This window comes from Nerophis ophidion, linkage group LG02, assembly GCF_033978795.1.
Source record: "Nerophis ophidion isolate RoL-2023_Sa linkage group LG02, RoL_Noph_v1.0, whole genome shotgun sequence".
NCBI classification, from domain to species: domain Eukaryota; kingdom Metazoa; phylum Chordata; class Actinopteri; order Syngnathiformes; family Syngnathidae; genus Nerophis; species Nerophis ophidion.
In genome coordinates, this window is record NC_084612.1 from 52,865,615 (window position 1) to 52,887,632 (window position 22,018).

At 37.8% G+C, this 22,018-nt stretch overlaps 1 protein-coding gene and 1 long non-coding RNA gene across 2 annotated transcripts; both read right to left on the minus strand.

Annotated features, from left to right (window-relative positions):
* Positions 1 to 699: 699 nt before the first annotated feature.
* Positions 700 to 21,866, minus strand: LOC133535006 (guanylin-like). Its single transcript, XM_061874403.1, has 3 exons — positions 21,713 to 21,866; positions 7,048 to 7,222; positions 700 to 906 (listed from the first exon to the last, which is right to left on the minus strand). Exons 1-3 carry the CDS (start codon positions 21,779 to 21,781, stop codon positions 836 to 838), a joined length of 315 nt encoding a protein of 104 aa, XP_061730387.1. The 5' UTR covers positions 21,782 to 21,866; the 3' UTR covers positions 700 to 835.
* Positions 17,068 to 21,706, minus strand: LOC133535012 (uncharacterized). The gene is made up of 4 exons (XR_009802123.1): positions 21,239 to 21,706; positions 17,983 to 20,576; positions 17,540 to 17,656; positions 17,068 to 17,349 (listed from the first exon to the last, which is right to left on the minus strand). It is a non-coding gene; the product is annotated as an uncharacterized LOC133535012 (long non-coding RNA).
* Positions 21,867 to 22,018: the final 152 nt, after the last annotated feature.

Consider the following 22,018-nt stretch of genomic DNA (forward strand, 5'->3'; position numbering starts at 1 on the left):
ATCCACCCATGGCGTTTGTTTACATTTTGATGCCCGTGAGCATCAAATCCGGTTTGTGTAGTGAAGCATGTTTAGCTATTCCCAGTCCTCCAGCTAAAATGTTACTTGCTAGGAACTTACTTTATTTGTCGCCATGGACACGAGAGTTAGTGATTTAGACTGCAGACTATGGATGGACTTTAGCCGCTAGCTAGCTAGCCATGTCTCAAAGCACCTCTTCCTGAGGGTGTTTTACCTTTATCTTTTTACACCAAAATGTGTCCATTCTCCGTCTTCTGTCTACACACTGTGTCTGCTTGTAAGTACTCAGTGATTGTGTGCTGCCAAACATGCTCATCTGCTCGTAAAACCAGCAATGACACGATGTGACGACAATGGGGGGTGGGAATTTGGGGAACCGGTAATTTTTATAGGTTTTTTAGTACCGAATATGATTTATTAGTATCGCCGTACTATAATAACCCGTACACCCTAGTTTGTAGTTCATAAAACTATGGCAATAAGAGACAAGGTAATGAACTCAATAGGGACCAAAGAGGTAGGGACCTTCCTCTCCCTAAAACTTAGTGACGCCTCTAATGAGCAGAAAAAACAACTAAATAGTCTCCTAGAAATCAGTTTTTGATGTAGTTGGGGGACGACAGTAGGAGAGGACATCATGAAAACCTTCATAGAATAAGTACAAAAAGCACAGGCAGGTACGCAAAGAAGACATTTTTATCAGCAGGACAATAGTCCATAAATGACAAAACGATACATTCACTTTATTTGGCCGTCAACTGCCTGAAAAACAAGCATTAAAGAGTCATTCCACTGCTGGGGATGAAGAACAGCCTCATTTCAGGCAGCCGAAGCAGGAGGGGTTGGCACATATCTCGCACGGGTCCGAAGACACCAGGACATTCACTTGAAATGAAAAATATATACATTATAATGATAATAACACAAGTCATTGTTAGCTTTGTAAAGGCAGATTGGTTTCACTGAAACTGTCCAGTTAAGGCCCTTCCATATCTAGCCGTGTGTGAAAAGGTATTATCAATTATTTCATCGACTCCAAGAAGAGAATGACCCCTGTGGAGCCCATCAAGATCTAGGGCCGGGAGGTGGCAGTACTAGTACCTGGAAGTCCACTAGAGAAAAAGCGCTATATAAATATAATTATCTTCACTTTACTTGAACAGCAGACTGGACTGGAAGGACAACAGCAAAGCTGTTTACAAGTAGGACATGAGCAGACTCTTCTTCCTAAGGAAGCTTAGGTCCTTTAATGTGTCTTGGAATTTTTGTGGCCAGTGCCCTGTACTTTGCACTGCTTTGTTGGGGGAGCAGCACCAGCAAAAAGGGACTAAAACCGGATTTGACAAACTGATCCGGAAAGCCAGCCAAACTATTGGCACGCAGTTGGAGGCATTTGTGTCAGTGAGGGACAGGAGGACAAAGTAAAGTGTTTCTGTCAGTGCAGGACAGGAGGACAAAGTGTTTGTGTCAGTGAGGGACAGGAGGACAAAGTGTTTGTGTCAGTGAGGGACAGGAGGACAAAGTGTTTGTGTCAGTGAGGGACAGGAGAACAAAGTAAAGTGTTTGTGTCAGTGAGGGACAGAAGGACACTGGACGAAGTGCTGGCCATCATGGACAATCCAGTCCAGCAGTTGAGGGACAATGGAGTTCATACTCCAACAGGCTATTTCAGCTTGGTTCCCACAGTGTTCCATTAAAGAACGCCTTCATTCCACCTTCCATCCAGCTGTATAAAACACTGGCCATACAGCAATAAAGGATATTACCTGACCCCTGACATGTTAGCTACCTCTCTTTGTTTATAATGTCTATTTTCTGCTGGATCTATTTTTAATTTTCTGCTGGCCTTTATTTATTCATTTTATACTGTAATATTGAACATGGAAATTGGGATTTGTTATATATTGCATATATTATACAAATATAATATAATATAATGTAAAAAAATATAATACATCAGTATATATTATATACTGTATATATAATAAGCGGTAGAAAAATGGATGGATATATAATATGTAAATATTACATATATGTTATATTTTACATTGCTACTATGGTACATTTTTAGTCTACTTTATACTTTTTGTTTTCGCCCTCTTTTTGTGCCCTTCTGTGCATTATCCTTTAAATTCTTACCCTTTCCATCCTTTGAAAGTCAGATACTATGTTGAAGAATTTCCCTTGTTGATCATTAAAGTTTGTCTAAGTCTAAGTCTACCAAGCAGGGAATGTACCAAATCACATGATACAGGGAACAGCAAAGAACAATGAAATCCACCAAAAATGGCATCTGCAAACAAAATGGCCAACTGCGTGATGAAGTTGTGCAGCAGATTTTGGAAAGATTGTGATTGGGACGCTTAAAAATGGACATTTGCACCAAGATTTGGTACGTTCTTAAAGGAAAACTGCACTTTTTTCCATTTGTCCATATGTCACAATCCTTAGGTGAGGCAAGAACACACGTCTTCACTTTAATGTGCATACCAAATAGTGAAAAACTGCTAGTAAGATGCGGTATTCAGTAACTCCTCTAAAAAAACGCCAACAACGCTCAATTTAAATGCCGTGTCCTGCATTTTAACCAAGCAATCGCAACATTGTTATTGTAAGAGCAAACACAGAGGAACTCCTTTTTGCTCCTTTGACCACTAGCGAGTAGCCAGCTACTAGCTAGCTTAAGCTGCTAATAAAGTTGGTTGCGACCCACCGTAAAAATAAGCTGCTTCTGCTGTTGCTGTATTGCCTTGGAGTTTGGAAGAGTTAACGCAAGGTTTAATCATGATTCACCTGTATTGTCCTAGGTTGCAGCACCAAGCTGAAGGGTTCATCAACTTGATATTTTATGGCTGGAAGCATTTATTATCCAAGGAATGAGGATTATTAGGAATTTTCCAGCTCAATGAGAGCTCAAGTTCTGGAAGATACAACCGTCCCAGCAGTCGACATCCCAGTGAGAGCGGACACTGTAAGTCATGGTTTTATTTTCCAATTTGATTACCGTGATGTGCTGATCAATACTGAAGTATCAATACCATCAATACCAGATATCTATTCTGTAATATTGATTCTCAAATCAAAATATCGATACTTTGGATTTTTTTTTTTCACTTTTTCCTATTTTCAAACAGGTAAAAATCAAATTGAGTATTAAAATATATTTTCCAATAGGGATCTGGCCAAGAGGGCAGCAAAAACAAGTTTCATAAATAAATAGAACAACAACAACAACAAACAGGAGCAGTCACACACTATAAGTACAGTACAAATGACTTACAAAATAAACGTAAAAACACGTAATAGGTAAAAAAAATAAAATAAATAAAAGTTTAAGAAAATGTTCAGTGGCCAATAAAACAGCTTCTTGATCCTTTTAAAATGGCCTGAAATTCCCCCAATGGGATGAATTCAGGGAGCCTCAGATCATTTTGTAATTTGTTCCATGACCATGGAGCAGCAAATCTGAAGGCTTTTTGACCAAGGCTTGTGTTGGCTCTAGGAACCAACACGCCAAGTATGTCCTGTGACCCTTAACTGTAGCGACTGTAGTCTCTACACATAATAGGATACAAATAAGGGGGAACCAGACCAAGAAGTGAGCTCTTTATCAAAAAACGTCCATTGAGAATATCTGCAGACTGACAAAGATGGACAGTTTGCCGTTGTTTCTAAAGAAAAAACAACTATTACTTTTTAGGTGTAGCCAGAAGATTTTTTGTGTGACACTTCAAAAACAAGTAGTCATCAATAACAAACCCCAATTGTATATCGTAACCATTTCAAGTTCAACCTTATGAGCAATTGACATTTTTGGAATGTTCAACAGCAGATGTTTATCATTTAAAAATAACATAATCTTTGATTTCTATTCATTTAGCACTATCCAGCTAACCATCCATTTTCTACCACTTGTCCCTTTTGGAGTCGCTGGAGCCTATCTCAGCTGCATTTGGGTGGAAGGCGGGATAGACCCTGGACAAGTCCTCACCTCATCACAGGGCCAACACGGATAGACAGACAACATTCACACTCACATTCACACACTAGGGCCAAGTTAGTGTTTCCAATCAACCTATCCTCAGGTGCATGTTTTTGGAGGTGGGAGGAAGCCGGAGTACCCGGAGGGAACCCACGCAGTCACAGGGAGAACATGCAAACTCCACACAAAAAGATCCCGAGCCCGGTATTGAACTCAGGACTACTCAGATGCACTAACCCCTCAAATTCCATGCTGCCTCAGCCAAATCATCTGGTACTGAACAACATCAAAGCAAACTGATGGACCTGAAAGGTTTGTGCTACAATGGGGTTTGAACAATTCAAATATATGCGTCATCTGCATATAAATGCATCCAACACTTTATCACAGAGATTATTTACATGGATGGAAAACAACAACAACAGACTTAATATGGACCCCTGAGGCACACCCTTTAATACAGAGAGGCATGCTGAGATGTGCAGTCCGTCTGTCAGAATGATATGGTATTAAGACTTGAGTTATTTTAAATAATATGTATCATCAACACTGTAAAAATATTATAACTTGTAAATGAGGCAATATGACGATGTTGGATGATTGTGTTGAGTGTTATTTTCACGGTAACATACTGAATTGTGAATTAGTTTTTTGTGCTAATAGTGGTTCTTAATAGTACGTTTATTTTCATGCTGTTATTTTTTTTCTCATTTCCTTTTTTCATGGTTTAAAACACCATTTTTATGTACTTTGTAGGAATTTATCCAGCATTAGCTGGGCTATATTGTTATTCACGCCACTACCTCAATATACCTCAGAGTTTGAAGTAAATAAACAACTCTGTCTTGTATTTTTTTACATGGACACATGGTATTATTTGAAATACACAACTTTTGACATTTTAGCAGACATATAAAGTAACGGTATTGGATCACCGATACCAACCCAAATTTTACTCGGTATCGAATTGGTGGTATCGCACATCACTACTAATAACGCTCCAAGGCTACCAGGAAGTCCGCCATTAGTCGTAGCAAACACGGAAAATGCTTTTAATGTTGTTGAGGGTAGTGAAGTTTGTTGCTATGTAAAATCGTACACAGAGGAAATAAGTTATGGTAATGCTTTAAATGAGCAAAGTACTGTAAATATTACATATTTATCCTGAGTGCGTGCATTACATTTAATATTTTCCGTACTATATAAGCTGGTATGTAAGCCGCACCCACTGAATTTTAGAGAAACATTTTATTTTAAGGCGCAAATATATTGTTACTAAGGGGTTGCAACTTACTGCAGACGCCGAACGGAGAACTCCGAACTAAAGCGTGAAGGTAGGATATTATCTATTTTTCATAAATCATACACCGTAGATAAAAGCAGACAAAACAAGAATAAATAGAAAAGCGGGCCGATAGCATGGGACTCTATGGCGAAGCTTAGCGCTGGAACAAGAATCAAGAATTACACGAATAACCAAACATAACTTGTTGCGTGGAGAAAACAAAGAAGCCTGACTGAGCATGGCGAGAAAGGTGAATAAATAGCTCTCTGATTAGTGGTTGACTGCAGATGAGCGTGCCGACCACTAACCAGAGGCGGGTGAACCCAATTAATCCCCAGAGAAACCAAAACAAACCCAGATGTGCACAAAACAGGAACTAAGGGAGTCCAAAAATAACGGAACATAAAAAAACATGACCTGGGCCACGGATCATAATATATATACCTTGCAAAAAATATTTTGTAAATATTTGTTGACAAAATTTTTATTATTACAAAAATGTATTATATTACCGTATTTCACACCAACTTAATTTTTTAATAAATACATATTTTCCATGTATTAGCCTCACCGGATTATAGGCCGCAGATATAAACTTGTTTTGAAATGAGTTATTTACACAGAAATAGTTAATAAATGTTTATTATCATTTATTATTATTATTAACAATTACCTTAATTGTTTCCAAATTGTTTCCAAACGGCGTCTGCAACACGGCAGTAAAACGGCTGATCAAACAATACAAAAATCAGCTAAACAGACTCAAACTCTGCACTGTGACGTCTTGGTGAATTTACAAAACTGAATACTGTTGTAAGTTGATAATACTAACACAGACATTAACAAACGTGTTAGAATATTGGCTCATGCCACCTGTGCTAGTTTGACTACAATACGATAGCACATAAAAATATGCATAAAATACTCTTGAAGACATGTCAATTAATCAATCATTGTTTATTTATATAGCCCTAAATCACAAGTGTTTCAAAGGGCTGCACAAACCACTACGACATCCTCGGAAGAACCCACAGTTTAGTAAGCATGAATTGTTTTAGTTATTGTGTAGAACTTGAAAACGTGAAATGATGAACGAAGAATCCATACGGGTAGAAAACGCTATGGACCACTGGTAGACAAATCGGCATTTGTACTTTGTGTTCAAGGCACTAAACAGAAGGAAACACTGTAGATGTTCAACCTGCAGCACCTCTGTTGAGCAAACCCGTCCAAAAGATGGCGCCATAGCACAGACAACTACACACCCACTCAGGGTCTCTGTTGGTGTTTTAGAAAAATTATCTATTGAATACAAAACATTTTTATCAAAAATAAATCCATAAATTAGCTGTACCGTTTTATAAGCTGCACGGATCAAAGCGTGGGAAAAAAAATGCAGCTTATAGTTCTGAAAATACAGTACGTATTTACAACATGTATATAAAACCGTGTGGGGCTCTTTAAATAGTTTTTAATGTGCTGTATAAGCGGGATAGATTGTATCCCCTTTTCCTGCATTGTTAGCCGCCTCTTACTAACAGTTTTCTGCACAGAAAAATTAAGGATGAGTGTTTTTGTCTTTCATAAGAATTGTGGATGATGGGCAACTTTTAAAAAGTGCTGTTCCCCTTTAAGTATGTTGACAACTTGAAATGATGCCAACAATAATAATGACTGTTGAATTTTAAAGAAAAGGTTTGTAGCCTAATGTTGCATTTATTGAACATATTTACATCTCTTTGGCTTGTTTTTTTATTACCAAGCCTGGAGAAAACCGCGGCGGCCTCTCCGTCCTGGCACACAGGGGAGAAGACTTGAGGCAGGATGGGGTCGGCACACACAGCCTCGGTGGCGCTCTGGGCGAGGTGAGGGCCGACGTCCATCAGCGCCTTGAGCTGTTTCACTGCCTGCAGGGGGAATATCTTGTCTCCATCCTGGCAGGAAGGGGAAAGAGAAGAAGAGCGTTGGAGGGAGGTTTTGGTGAAAAAGACCTGGTTTACTCACAGGACTAAAACCAGATGTCGGCACTTTCTGCTGGACTGGTAGGTCAAGGTGTGACTGAAGCGCCACTTAAGATGTGCTGAAAGGACTTAAAGCCTTCAAGTCACAGTGCAAACATTTGTTTTTGTTTTGTATTCCACGTCGACCTTTGGACGCCGAACATCAATATTGACATTTTCTTCATGCAACAACACAGTCAGACTTTGAGTGTACACACGTTTAGGAAGAAATACAAACACTGCACACATTCTACCTGCTGCTTTTGGCCGAAGTCAAACAGGATAAAGCTACCATTTCAAAATAATAATAATGCAGTTCTACGACAGGGAACTAATAATCATAAATAGTACAAAATATAGTAACAGTAAAGTCAACAATACATTTTTTATGAATTTAAGTTGGGACTATTTTACACAATTAAAATCAGTTACATGAAAAAACACATCAAATATAAATATTTTATCAAAAAAGTCATAAAATTCCAAACGAATTTGGGATTTTCCAGAATAAATATTAAAATATTTATGAGAAATATTATAATATCATTATAAAGAAATGTGGTATTTTTCAGATAATGATGGTGACATTTACAGTATAATAATATCTAATTTTGTAAGAATTTGTTTCCTATCTCAGAAGATTGTAATAGTATATTAAAAAAAGTTACCTGCATTAAATAGAAATATTACAACAATACAACATACAACTCCAAATACATTACATTTTTAATTTTCCAGAATAAATACTGAACTCAAACAATTTCACATTTAACTTTCCAGAGTAACATTAAAACATTTATGAAAATCAAATACAACCCATTTCCATATGAGTTGGGAAATTATGTTAGATGTAAATATAAACGGAATACAATGATTTGCAAATCATTTTCAACTCATATTCAGTTGAATATGCTCCAAAGACAACAGACCGTATTTCCTTGAATTGCCGCCGGGGCACTAATTAATTTAAAACCTCTTCTCACTCCTGCGTTTACCAAAGGCATGCGGTAAAAGTAAGCATGCGCTAATTATTTTAAAACCGCTTCTCACTCCGGCACTTACCAAAGGCATTCAGTAAAAATTGGAGTATGATGAAAGCTTGGACCTTAAATCCTGCTGAATAGCTCTTAATCTTCTTCCCTTTATGCGATTCCAAATTACCGGTATTGAAATCAGCCTCCTCCATTTTAAAAATGATGACATAGAAAGTGTCACTCGTGACGTCACGAATTTGACCAGGCGGTAATACTAAGCATGCGCTAATTATTTAGCGAAAGCGAGTTTGACCCGGCAGTAATTCAAAGCAGGCGCATACTATATGTCCTGCTGCAATTCAAGGAAATACGGTATTTGATGTTCAAACTGATACATTTTTTTTTTTTTGCAAATAATCATTAACTTTGGAATTTTATGCCAGCAACATGTCACAAAGAAGTTGGGAAAGGTGGCAATAATTACTGATGAAGTTGAAGAATGCTCATCAAACACTTATTTGGAACACCCCCAGGTGTGCAGGCTAATTGGGAACAGGTGGGTGCCATGATTGGGTATAAAAACAGCTTCTCAAAAAATGCTCAGTCTTTTAGAAGAAAGGATGGGCGAGGTACACCCCTTTGTCCACAACTGCGTGAGCAAATAGTCAACCAGTTTAAGAACGATGTTTCTCAAAGTGCAATTGCAAGAAATTTAGGGATTTCAACATCTACGGTCCATAATATCATCAAAATGTTCAGAGAATCTGGAGAAATCACTCCATGTAAGCGGCATGGCCGGAAACCAACATTGAATGACCGTGACCTTCGATCCCACAGATGGCACTGTATCAAAAACCGACATCAATCTCTAAAGGATATCACCACATGGTCTCAGGAACACTTCAGAAAACCACTGTCACTAAATACAGTTTGTCGCTACATGTGTAAGTGCAAGTTCAAGCTCTACTATGCAAAGCGAAAGCCATTTATCAACAACATCCAGAAACGCTGCCGGCTTCTCTGGACCCGAGATCATGTAAGAATGACTGATGCAAAGTGGAAAAGTGTTCTGTGGTCTGACGAGTTCACATTTCAAATTGCTTTTGGAAATGTTCGACATCGTGTCATCCGGACCAAAGGGGAAGCGAACCATCCAGACTGTTATCGACGCAAAGTTAAAAAGCCCGTATCTGTGATGGTATAGGGGTGCATTAGTGCAAAAGGCATGGGTAACTTACACATCTGTGAAGGCACCATTAATGCTGAAAGGTACATATAAGTTTTGGAACAACATATGCTGCCATCTAAGTGCAGTCTTGTTCATGGACGCCCCTGCTTATTTCAGCAAGACAATGCCAAGTCACATTCAGAACGTGTTACAACAGCGTGGCTTCGTAAAAAAAGAGTGCGGGTACTTTCCTGGAACCGCCTGCAGCCCAGACCTGTGTCCAGAAAATGTGTGGCGCATTATGAAGCGTAAAATACCACAGCTGAAACCCCGGACTGTTGAACGACTGAAACTCTGCATAAAACAAGAATGGGAAATAATTCCACTTTCAAAGCTTCAACAATTAGTTTCCTCAGTTCCCAAACATTTATTAAGTGTTGTTAAAAGAAAAGGTGATGTAACACAGTGGTGAACATGCCCTTTCCCAACGACTTTGGCACGTGTTGCAGCCATTAAATTCTAAGTTAATTATTATTTTGCAAAAAAAAAAATAAAGTTTATGAGTTTGAACATCAAATATGTTGTCTTTGTAGTGCATTCAACTGAATATGGGTTAAAAAGGATTTGCAAATCATTGTATTCCATTTATATTTACATCTAACACAATTTCCCAACTCATATGGAAACGTGGTTTGTATTACATCCATCCCTCCATTTTGTACCGTTTGTCCCTTTCGGGGCCGCGGGGGGTGCTACAGGCTATCTCTGCTGCATCAGGGCGGAAGGTGGAGTACACCCTGGACAAGTCACCACCTCAACACAGGGCCAACACAGACAACATTCACACTCACATTCACACACTAGGGACCATTTAGTGTTGCCAGGGAACAGTTCCCTGGCAACACTAAATGGATGAAAGAAGAATGGACGATATTGATGATGAGGTTGATCAGTGAGGCAAGGCAGACTTTCACCAAGGCAGTAGGGAGGGGATCTGAAAGACTGGTGGATGGCTTGGATCTACAGATAAGTGCAGTGATGTCCAACTGACAAGGCAGTGAAAAACTAGAAAATGAATGGATGAGGGAGGCAGAGGGGGGTGAACTGTGGTTGAGGAGAAAAAGAAGGAAGTTGTTGGTGAATCTGGGCGGTTTTGGAATTTAAAAATTGCATAAGGGAACAACAAAAAACAGTTGAGGCCATATGAGAGGGAATCGAGTGAGGAGCATTTCAAATTTTGCCAAGCAGACAAAAAAAAGTGTCTTGTAGTTGCCTTCATTACAAACTAATTAAAGTTGTGTAGTAGGATGATTTGGTATTGTTTAGGCAGTTTTTCTAATGTTGGATGTACATGTCCTTCTGTACAGTCAGAACAGTTTTTTTGTAAAGACGTTCAAGTTGGCGTCTCTTCCTTTTTAATTTGCGGAGTGTGGTAGTAAACCAGCATGCAGAGTTGGTGAAAAAAGACTCTTCTGATTTTTGCTGGAGCCAGCATGTCCAGTAGATGATGAAGATTATTGTCGTAGTAGGTGAGCAGTTCACCGGATGAGGGAGGCTGTCAATGGCGATTGAAAGTGTCAGAGTTGATGTTCTTCATTTTGCCGAAACAGATATTGCAGGGAAAGGTAATTGTAGAAAAAACTTAACAGTAAGTAAGTAGTAAAATATACTAGCAGGTGATCGGAGTAAGGTAGTGAATTGGAAGTGGCATGAATATTCACACCTGAACAGCAAACCAAATCAAGTGTGTGTCCTTTACAGTGATGTACTGCTGCAGACCAAAGCTTTGAAGACAAGATGAAAAGTCACAGGCAATTGTACTGTTGGTGCTGTCCATCTGAAAATTACAATCCCCCAGCAGTACAATATTAGGAGAAAGTGAAGACAGATGAGCAAGAAAAGCAGAAAAATCACAAATAAAATCTTTGTTGTATTTTGGTGGTCGGTAAAAAGCAGCAATGATTGTGGGAGTAGGTCCAGATAGCTGCAAAAGTGTGCATTCATAGGAGCAGAGGGCGGTAGAAGACAACGGTGAGAATTTCCACTTCTGACGATAGATCATCGCGAGACCTCCTCTGCGACCAGTAGCGGGAGGTTTGGAAGTCTAAACAAACCCGGGAGGAGTTGCGTCGTTAATGTCCGTGTAATCACTGAGGTATTGCCATGTTTCTGTTAGGCAGATGAAGTCCAGTCTAGGGTCAGCAAGAAGATCCTGGACGAGATGTCCTTTGCTCGTGAGTGAGCAGATATTAAGAAGAACAAAGTGTGACAATCTGTCACTTCATTTCTGTTAGTTTTTCGTGTTTTTGTGTTTACTTCCCTTTCAGTGCTCTTATTTTGTTGTATTTCCTGTTTTATTCATGGAGCACTGTTGTTTTTCTCTTTTCATTGATTGGCAGCGGTTCACACCTGCTGTCAATCAAACAAGTGTCTATTTATGTTTCACTCGAGCAATCCTCAGGGCTCGATGATAATATCAGGTTGAGAACGTTACTTTGCACAACTGCTTTATGTTTATTTGTTTTCTTATGAGTTCCATATTAAATTCATCTTATCTTCACTCCTCTCTCCTGGATTCTTGCATCATCGGGGACACATAACTGCAGCCATGCGAGTTCCCAACACAAAGTTTACGTTAGCACTGTCATTTTCATGTATTGGGTTAGCCGACTTGACGCTTTGTGGTCGACTCCTTGGCCAATATTCCGTGGCGGGCGACGTGTTTTAGACCAAATTTATTTTATTGGCGTGTTGCCACTGAGCTGGTGATTTCTGCGGGACTCACGGTGGATGTACCTTCGGTAAGGCTGATAGGCTATGTCCGGTGGAGGTAAACCGTCACTAGCTGGGGACGAAACAGCCCAGAACGGAGTCGCAGGAGGTCGACAGCAGAATATTGGAGGGGAGCAGTCAGAGAGTGGATGTGGGTCAAAAAAATCCACATCAGCGGGATCCAAACATTTGATCTGGTCATCCACATTGTGGTGGCAAACTACAAGTGGTGTCCTTCGCCAAACTCTGATGATCAGCAGGTAAAGTATTTCTCACATTATCATGACAAGATAATCATTTAAAAGTACTGTAAAAGTCAGCATATGCCAGGGCCTATTCAGTCAAAAAAGAAACTTCAAAAGCACCCAAAACATCTTAAGGCAAGAGATAAAACCGATGAGTAGCGACAACAGCAGGCGCCAGCGTTCATTAACGTTGAAATATTTATGAAACTAAATAATTACAATATTATTAGAAAGAAATTTGATATTTTTCAGATAATAACGTTCACATTTTACAGGACTAAAGTACAAAGATATCTATTTTTTATAATTTCAGATGATTGTAATAGTTACATTAAAAAAGTCGCTTGCATCAAGTAGAAATATTACAACAATAAAGTCATCCAATTCCAAATAAATCACATTTTAAATTTCCGGAATACATTTTGAAATATGTATAAAACAATTATAATAGTATTTTTCAGATAATAATGGTCACATTTAAAGTAGAACAATATCTAATTTTGGAAGATTTATTTTCTTATCTTAAAAGATTATAATATTTGTATAAAAAGTTACGTGCATCAATTATAAATATTAAAACAATAAAGTCATAAAATACCAAATGACATTTGCTATTCAACTTTCCAGAGTAACATTGAAACATTAATGAAAATCAAATATTACAATATGATTAAAAATGCATTTTATATTTTTCCGATAATACTGGTGACATTTAAAGTAGAACAATATCTAATTTTGCAAGATTTTTTTTCCTGCCTCAGAAGATTGCAAAAAATATGTTAAAAAAAATACTTGCATCAAGTACAAATATTACAACAATAACGTCTTAATAAGCCCGATAAAATTTGCTATTCAACTTTCCAAAGTAACATTGAAATATTTGTGAAACTAAAATTACGATTTTATTAGAAAAACATTTGATATTGTTCAGATAACGTTGACATTTTTCAAACTAAAGTAGAACAATATCTAATTTTACAGAATGTTTTTTCCTATTTTAGAAGATTGTAATAATTAAATTAAAAAAGTTACTTGAATCAAGTAGAAATATGACAACAATGAAGTCATAAATTACCAAATAAATTACATTTTTGAATTTCCAGAATAATTATTTAAATATTTGAGAAATATCCTTCACAGATTTGTTGTAGACATCCGCAAATGAGAATGGGATGTTGCTTCCAGCTATCAGCATTGCCATCTTTGTCTCAGCATAAGTTACACCATCGGGTGTCCATTTTGCGAGGTGGCCCATGATACTGGGTTGTAAGCGATGCTGCTGCGGACGCTTTGTGTTTCGCTGACCGTTCATGGCTGAGTATATCCGTTCGGCCGCCGTGTTCAATGGAGAAGTCTGTTCTATAAATTTTACAGGCAACATAACCCTTCCCCTTCGAACTCTCCTGGATAAACTGAAATTCTTGTTTCCAATCGTTCTGGAACTTGCAAGCGTATTTCTTCATTTTGCTCGTCGGCGGTGTAATATGTTGGGTTGGAGTCAATAACCAGGCGACGTGATGAAGTTACGTCTCTTTACTGTGGGCTTCAGAACAGATTTCCTAATGCATGTTCCTTGACTGTACTTAAATGTAGAATATATTTACATTCTATTCTATTCCATGTACAGTAGACGGCAGTATTGTCCTGTTTAAGAGGGTCACAACATTACTGAGTCAGGTTCTCATGGAGCTGGAGGAGGCGTGGCCTCCGGCTTTGCCTGAATTTCGGGAGATTTTCGGGAGAAAATTTGTCTCGGGAGGTTTTCGGGAGAGGCGCTGAATTTCAGGAGTCTCCCGGAAAATCCGGGAGGGTTGGCAAGTATGAGTTTGTCACTGACAGTTTAGTTATGTTTTGGTTTTTCCTCTGTGTTTGTTTTTATTTCCTGTCAGCTCTCTTATTTTCAGTTTCCTGCTTGTCTCCCTGAACGCTGTTTCCCCTCAGCTGGGCTGATTGGCACCTGGCCACACCTGCTGTCAATCAGCCGGCTGCTATTTAGACCTGCCTTGCCCTCCGGTCAGTGCTGGAGTATTGTAAGGTGTATGCTGTGGACCGTTTGCTGGATCCTGTATGCTGATAGCTGTTAGCCACTTCCCTTACGTGACCTGTTCCCTGGGTCTTGTTTGCTGTTTCCTGTCTCCTGGTTTGTATTTTACCTGTATTTTTGGACATTAAAACCATGTTTTCCTGTATCAAATCTGCCATCTCTGCACCTTTGGGGTTGTCACCTCCACTTCCTGACAAAATGTGGTATTTTTTCAGATAACGTTGACATTTTACAGGACTAACGTAGAACAATATCTAATTTTGCAAGAATTTGTTTCCTATCTCAGAAGATTGTAATAGTTATATTAAAAAAAGTTATTTGCATCAAATATGAATATTACGACAAAGTCTTAAAAAAATATATTTTATTTGTGATTTTCCAGAATAAATATTGGAATATTTAAGCGAAACATAAGGAAATTTGGAATTTTTCAGAAAACAGTGACATTTAATGTAGAACGATATCTAATTTTACAATCAATCAATCAAAGTTTATTTATACAGCCCTAAATCTAATTTTTTTTTATCTCAGAAGATTGTAATAGTTATAATAAAAAAGTTACTTGCATCAAGTAGAAATATTACAACAAAGTCATTAAAAACAAAATTTGTGACTTTCGAGAATAAATATTGCAATATTTATGAGAAATATAAGGAAATTTGGTATTTTCCAGATAACAGTGACGTTTAAGGTAGAACAATATCTAATTTTACAATATATATATATATATATTTTTTTTTATCTCTGAAGATTTTAAGTTATATTAAAAAAGTTACTTGCAGAAATATTACAACAATAAAGTCACAAAAAACTAAATATATTTTATTTGTGATTTTCCCGAATAAATTTTTAATATTTATGAGAAATATATTAAGGAAATTTTTTATTTTTCAGATAACAGTGACATTTAAAGTAGAACAATCTAATTTTACAATTTAGGTTTTTCTTCAAGCAGAATTATATATAAATTATATTATATTATAATAAAGTAATAATATTCCAAACAAACTTTGTTTTTAATTTTCTAAAGTAAATGTTGAAATATTTATGAGACAAAAAGTACAAATACATTTTTTTTTTTTTCCCCAGATGCTAAAGTTGACATTTTACGGTACTACTGTAGTACAATATTCAATTTTGCAAAATAGGGTGTAGAATTCCCACGACCCCAAAAGGGACAAGCGGTAGAAAATGGATGGATGGAGGGTGTAGAATTTTCTTTTCTTATCAAGGCTGAAATATTCATATTTAAAAAAAGCATCAAGTAGAAATATTACAACAATTAGGTCATTATATTCAAAATAAAATGTGTTATTTAACTTTCCAAAATAACACTGAAATATGAGAATAAATATTACAGTATATAGGAAAGCAATGTTATTAAAAAAAAAAGACATTTTATGCGGCTAAAATAGTAAAATATTTAAAGAATAAAGTTAAATGTACTCTAAATTTACAAGAAGAACATCGGAATTTTCCGAGAATAAGATAGCAATATTGTGATGAAAAAAGGTATTACTTTAAGAAAAAAGTTGAAATATTCCTACGATAAAGTTTGGATTTAATAATAAAAAGGACGTCAACATTTTACAATATTAAAATAAAAAAACATTTTAATTATGAGAAAAGAAAAGTGAAATTTCTTGGAGTAAAGTTATAATTATCCTATAAAAAAGCAGACATTTTACGAGAATGCAATATGAATATTACGAGAGAAAAAAGGCTTTAAAAAGGTGAATAAGTTGTCAGTTTACGATAAAGTAGAATTTCCCCCAAATAAAATATGACAAAACATTATTTTACGAGCATCAAAACATAACATTGAAAAATTCATGTGTACCTATTGTTGTGTCCTGAGACTCACCTTGACACACACACACACACACACACACACACACACACACACACACACACACACACACACACACACACACACACACACACACACACACACACACACACACACACACACACACACACGAGAATGCAATATGAATATTACGAGAGAAAAAAGGCTTTAAAAAGGTGAATAAGTTGTCAGTTTACGATAAAGTAGAATTTCCCCCAAATAAAATATGACAAAACATTATTTTACGAGCATCAAAACATAACATTGAAAAATTCATGTGTACCTATTGTTGTGTCCTGAGACTCACCTTGACACACACACACACACACACACACACACACACACACACACACACACACACACACACACACACACACACACACACACACACACACACACACACACACACACACACACACACACACACACTGGTTATCATTTGGAATGGGGACCAAGTTTTTGATGATCACTTGTGGGGAAAAGGGAACAAATATATTAGTTTTAACGAAGGATGGATACTATACAGAATTACAGCACTATTAATGCCAGGATAACACGTCTCACTTTTCAAGAAAATTCATTTTATCTTTTACCAATATTTGAAACACGCAAAGAAAATAACCCACATTTCCCTGTTGTGGGATCAACAAAGGATTATCTTATTTTACCTAAAACCACAGAAATAAAATACAATCTCATAAAAACTTTTTTTTATTTTTTACCACATTGAACATAAAGAACATAAACTCTTCTACTTAACAAGTCTTGCTGATTCTCTTAATCTACTATTTTAGCTGCAATCTCCTTTTGTAGGCTGTAATGCGATTGTACACATAGAACTTCAATGCTTGTCGTTCCCGGTTTTGGAGAGCTTTCGGTTCAGCCCTCAAACATTTTAAACAGTCACTTTTTTCTGGTACAATACCAGAAGGGATGAATAGCTTCATGTGCTTCTCGACAGGCTTCACCTCTTTCTGTATCCAGGGTCGCCTTTTCTGGGTAGCTTTACCTGCAAGTGACCATACAAAATGTGTATAAAAATAAAAGAAGATTAGGAAATTAAGTTACCGGTGTAAATGTGTTTGCTATAATGTCTCTAAACCATAGAGAACAATGCATACATATGTATTTGCATTATTTCTGAGAAAACAAAGACTGATAAAGCTGGACTAAAAAAAACGTTTCTGTATATAGTTTACCTTTGGAAGAATGTCTCAATGCATGATCTGCTGAGGATGTATCCCCTTTTGAAAGTTGTGTCAGTCTCTTGGGGGGTGGGATTTCTTCCTCCTCAGTGGTTGGAAAGGCCCCCTCTTCTGTGGGTTCAATGTAAGAAACATTCAGTGTCATGCTGACCATAGTGTCATGCTGACCATACAAAACATGTGTATGACACTAAAATAAATAAAAGAAGATTAAGAAATTAAGTTATACATATTCAGTGTCATGCTTACCATAGTGTCATGCTGGCCGTACAAAACGTGTATGAAAATAAAAGAAGATTAAGAAATTAAGTTATACATGTGTTTGCTATAATGTCTTTGACCCACAGAGAACAATGAATACATATGCATTTGCATTATTTGTGAGAAAACAAAGACTAATAACACTTGACTAAAAACAGTTTATGTATATAGTTTACCTTTGGAAGAATGTCTCACTGCACAATCTCCTGATGATACCTCCCCTTCTCTTGAAAGTTGTGTCAGTCTCTTGGAGTGTGGGATTGTTTCCTCCTCAGTGGTTGGAAAGCCCCCCTCTTTGGTGGGTTCAATGTAATAAACATTCAGTGTCATGCTTACTATAGGCCACATTTAATAAACCACAAAAATGAGTATTGTCCTCTCTGGTTAGATATTCCTCTTCAGTTTCCACAATACTTTCTGTGGGAGACATACCATGTTAAGCTTATAATTGAGTTCAAACCAAACAAAAAGGATGGAAAAAAATTATAGACAAAGGAAACGACAAAGATGACAACATACCATTTGGACCAATTGTGATTTCATCTAAGTTCTTGCCATGGAACTCTGATAATCAACTTTGCTTGAGTGCATGCCATCAAAACTTTGCTGATATTTGCCAGCTGCAATGTCTATTCAAGGAGTCTATATAACTCACCCTGGATTCTAATATCATGGCCAAGAAAGTTGGCCAGCTGGTCCATCTCTGTGTCTGTCATGTTTAGCACAGTTGAAAAGGTGGCAGCATGTTTTCATAGTTTTGTGGATGTAAGTGACACAGGATACTTTCCATGACATGCTTTTGCATTGTCTCGTCTGCAGTCAGAACCACGGGGATGTGTCATCGCTGTGGGTCTTGCAAACGGGTAACTGTTGTCTTTGAGAACCCCGCAAGTTTCCCTGTACTTAACGAGAAATTCTAATGCACACACCATTTTTGGAGTCAAGGGAATAGGAACAAGTCAACCTCGTTTTCCCCTGATGACAATCCTTGAAAAATGTCTGCACAGTTTTTTTTCCATTTCAGAGAGTGCCCAATCAACATCTTTGTGAGGATCAGTTGTGTCTCATGACAAAAAAAAGCCAACAAGGGCATGGCTGCTACCTCTCCTTCTCTTTGTCTGTTAAAAAGGATGATCTGTGTCAAACACATTTTTGTCAGTTCTGACCAAGCCTTCGTGAAATAATTTTCAGATAGCGCACAGCTGCACTCATATATTTGACTGAGAAACTGATGCATTTTTTGAACATCCTCAGTGAAGGGCATGAATTGTGGTGCATTCCACTTTCCTTCAGCTTTGTTCCTCAGGGCTGTTGCAGAGATCAACTCGTTCCACTTCTCACGATGGACTTTTTGAAACTGAGTGGCATTCCTTACCAGCTCTTCATTGTTCATTATCCAACCTTGTGCTTTCAAGAGTTTGCTGACTAACCAGGAAATTCCAAAGTTTATTTGCCAGTGATGGAATCCAGAATTTGTTAGTGTCACTATCATAGCCACAAGTACATTTGATAGCTTTGACCATCTCAAAGTAGTTCTTAGGATTCACGAAATCAGAAAATTTTTTCAAGGTAGTTACTCTCCTGGCATTATGAATCAGTCTTCCTAATTTCCGCATCTTGTTTCTGACACATTGTTGATTTTTTGCGTACATACCACTTTTGTTCAACAGATGCTACCCAATATCTGTGATGACATGGTCATCTTTAATTATTTCTGCGATTGGATCAGGAATCATCAATAAATCAATGTTTATTTATATAGCCCTAAAATCACAAGTGTCTCAAAGGGCTGCACAAGCCACAACGACATCCGTGGTTCAGTGCCCACATAAGGGCAAGGAAAAACTCCCAACCCAGTGGGACGTCGATGAGAATGACTATGAGAAACCTTGGAGAGGACCGCAAATGTGGGTAACCCTTTCCAACCTCCCCCTAGGGGAGATCGGATGCAATGGACGTCAGGGGGTCTGACATAATATTGTGAAAGTCCAGTCCATAGTGGATCTAACATAATAGTGAGAGTCCAGTCCATAGTGGATCTAACATAGTAGTGAGAGTCCAGTCCATAGTGGTGCCAGCAGGAGACCATCCCGGGCGGAGACGGGTCAGCAGCGCAGCGATGTGGCACTGTGGGAATCATGGCACATATTACTCCCCACAGTTGTTTGGATATACTTGACGGCACAGGCCCAATATACAGTATGTGCACATCGACTGGAAATAGTTATTTCCTGGTTTTCGGGTGACTGATGCAGGTGTGAGGGGACAACTTTGCATGCGTCTCCACAGTACCTTTCTCGTAAACAGTCCTTGGCAATGTGCATAGTGCATAAAATCATTTCCTTTTGCTTTAGATGGTCGTTTGAATGGCACTGGTTCACCCTTTCCTGACTCCATAATAGCAGCATTGTGAGCATAGTTCCCTTTATTATGAATATATTCTAGCTGTTTCCTTCTCTTCATGGAACTTGTTGGAAAGCTAAGAGGTGGGGCTACTTCCAATCTGTTTTTGTGTGGAGTTTCTAGATGCCTTGCCATCTTGGCATAATGCTTACTGTAATACAAGCAATAATGTTTTGGTGTAAACTCTTTTTCAATGTTTTTTGAGGGAAGCACAAACAACTACGGTGTTAATTGTTTCCTGACTTGAGCAGGGTTCCTCTGTTCTAGTGACATCAGGTGTTATGCTGTTTACGTCCAAGTCCATGTGGTCTACTGTTGTGCTGTCACAGACTGGAGGACTTTTTAAGCCAGGGCATCTGTCTTTCATCTAAAATGTGTGAAACAAAATCAATGTGAGGTTTGTAAAATATCCTAAATTTCCAATGTCCATCATACCTATACATATAACTTCTTAGAAGTCCTTATAGACAACCAATTAGCATTAAATTAGAGCTACTTTGACTATAAACCAGTCTAAACGACAAAAAAAAAAAAAAGCAACACAAAGTAATTCAAACGGTTTCTAGGAGCAAGGCTAAAGTTCTTAATTAAATGCACCGTTTGGTAAAGGTTTCTCTAAGGTGCTACCCCAAAAAAATACATGTTTAACTCTTTGTAGTAAAAAATCTAAGTTCCAGTCAAAATGACAAACAAAAAAATCAACACAAAGCGATTCAAAAGGTTTCTAGGAGCAAGGCTGGTGTTTTTAATTAAATGCACCTGTTGGAAAAGCTTTGCTACAAAAAAATACATCCTTATTTTTTTTAGTAAAATATATAAATATATATTGATAAAACATGCTTATTTTCCAAGCTATACTTAGCTTAGCTTAGCTTCTCCAGCGAATCAGGTGGAATTAGTTATCATGCCATGCTAACTCACAAGATGTAACTACCTTACCTAATTTTTTGGCTGAACTTTGGTTATGAACAAATGTTTCTTGTACAAATGATAGTCAATAACCTCCATTTATAAGAAAGATGTGCTTACCTTTTGGTTTAAACAGCTTATTTTTGAGTCCCATTAGCTGACATCTCCTGCACTGCAGACAAACCTCCTTTCTTATGGGGACCAGGTAGTGATAACTAATCAGGGAAGGGATATGCACAGAAAAGCGAGTGCAGTACCAGCTACAGCTGATGAGGGGGCTGCTGTGCAAATGTCTCACACTCAAACTAACCAGTAAACATGTTTTATGGAAAAAAAAGCTAAAAAATCACTTAAGCATCTTCAGATTGGTTCTTACTATTATTTTAAAAGGTTTTCCTTTAGGGGACCTGTGTTTTTGTCCCCATACCGTCAAAGGTCCCCTAAAGGTGACTTTGTAAACAGAGTGAAGTCCCCATTAAGTAAGCATTGCCAGAACACGAACACAAACACACACACACACACACACACACACACACACACACACACACACACACACACACACACACACACACACACACACACACACACACTCACCTTGACGTGAACACAGGAGTGTCTTCCACACACACACAACAGCAACACAAACGCCAGCACACTTTTCATGGTGAGACCAAACACTCGTCTGACTTTTCTGGAGGTTTTTGTTCCTGCAGGACCGCACTCCACCTTATAAAGTGTGAGGCTCCACCTTATAAAGGGTGAGGCTCTTCAACTTATAAAGGGTGAGGCATTTATGGATGATTTATGAGCAGAAGTGAAGGTGTGTTTACTTGGACCCTGTTTTTTCTGTGTTTGACATTTAAACTGATGTTTGTATGTTTATGTTTGACATCTAAAACT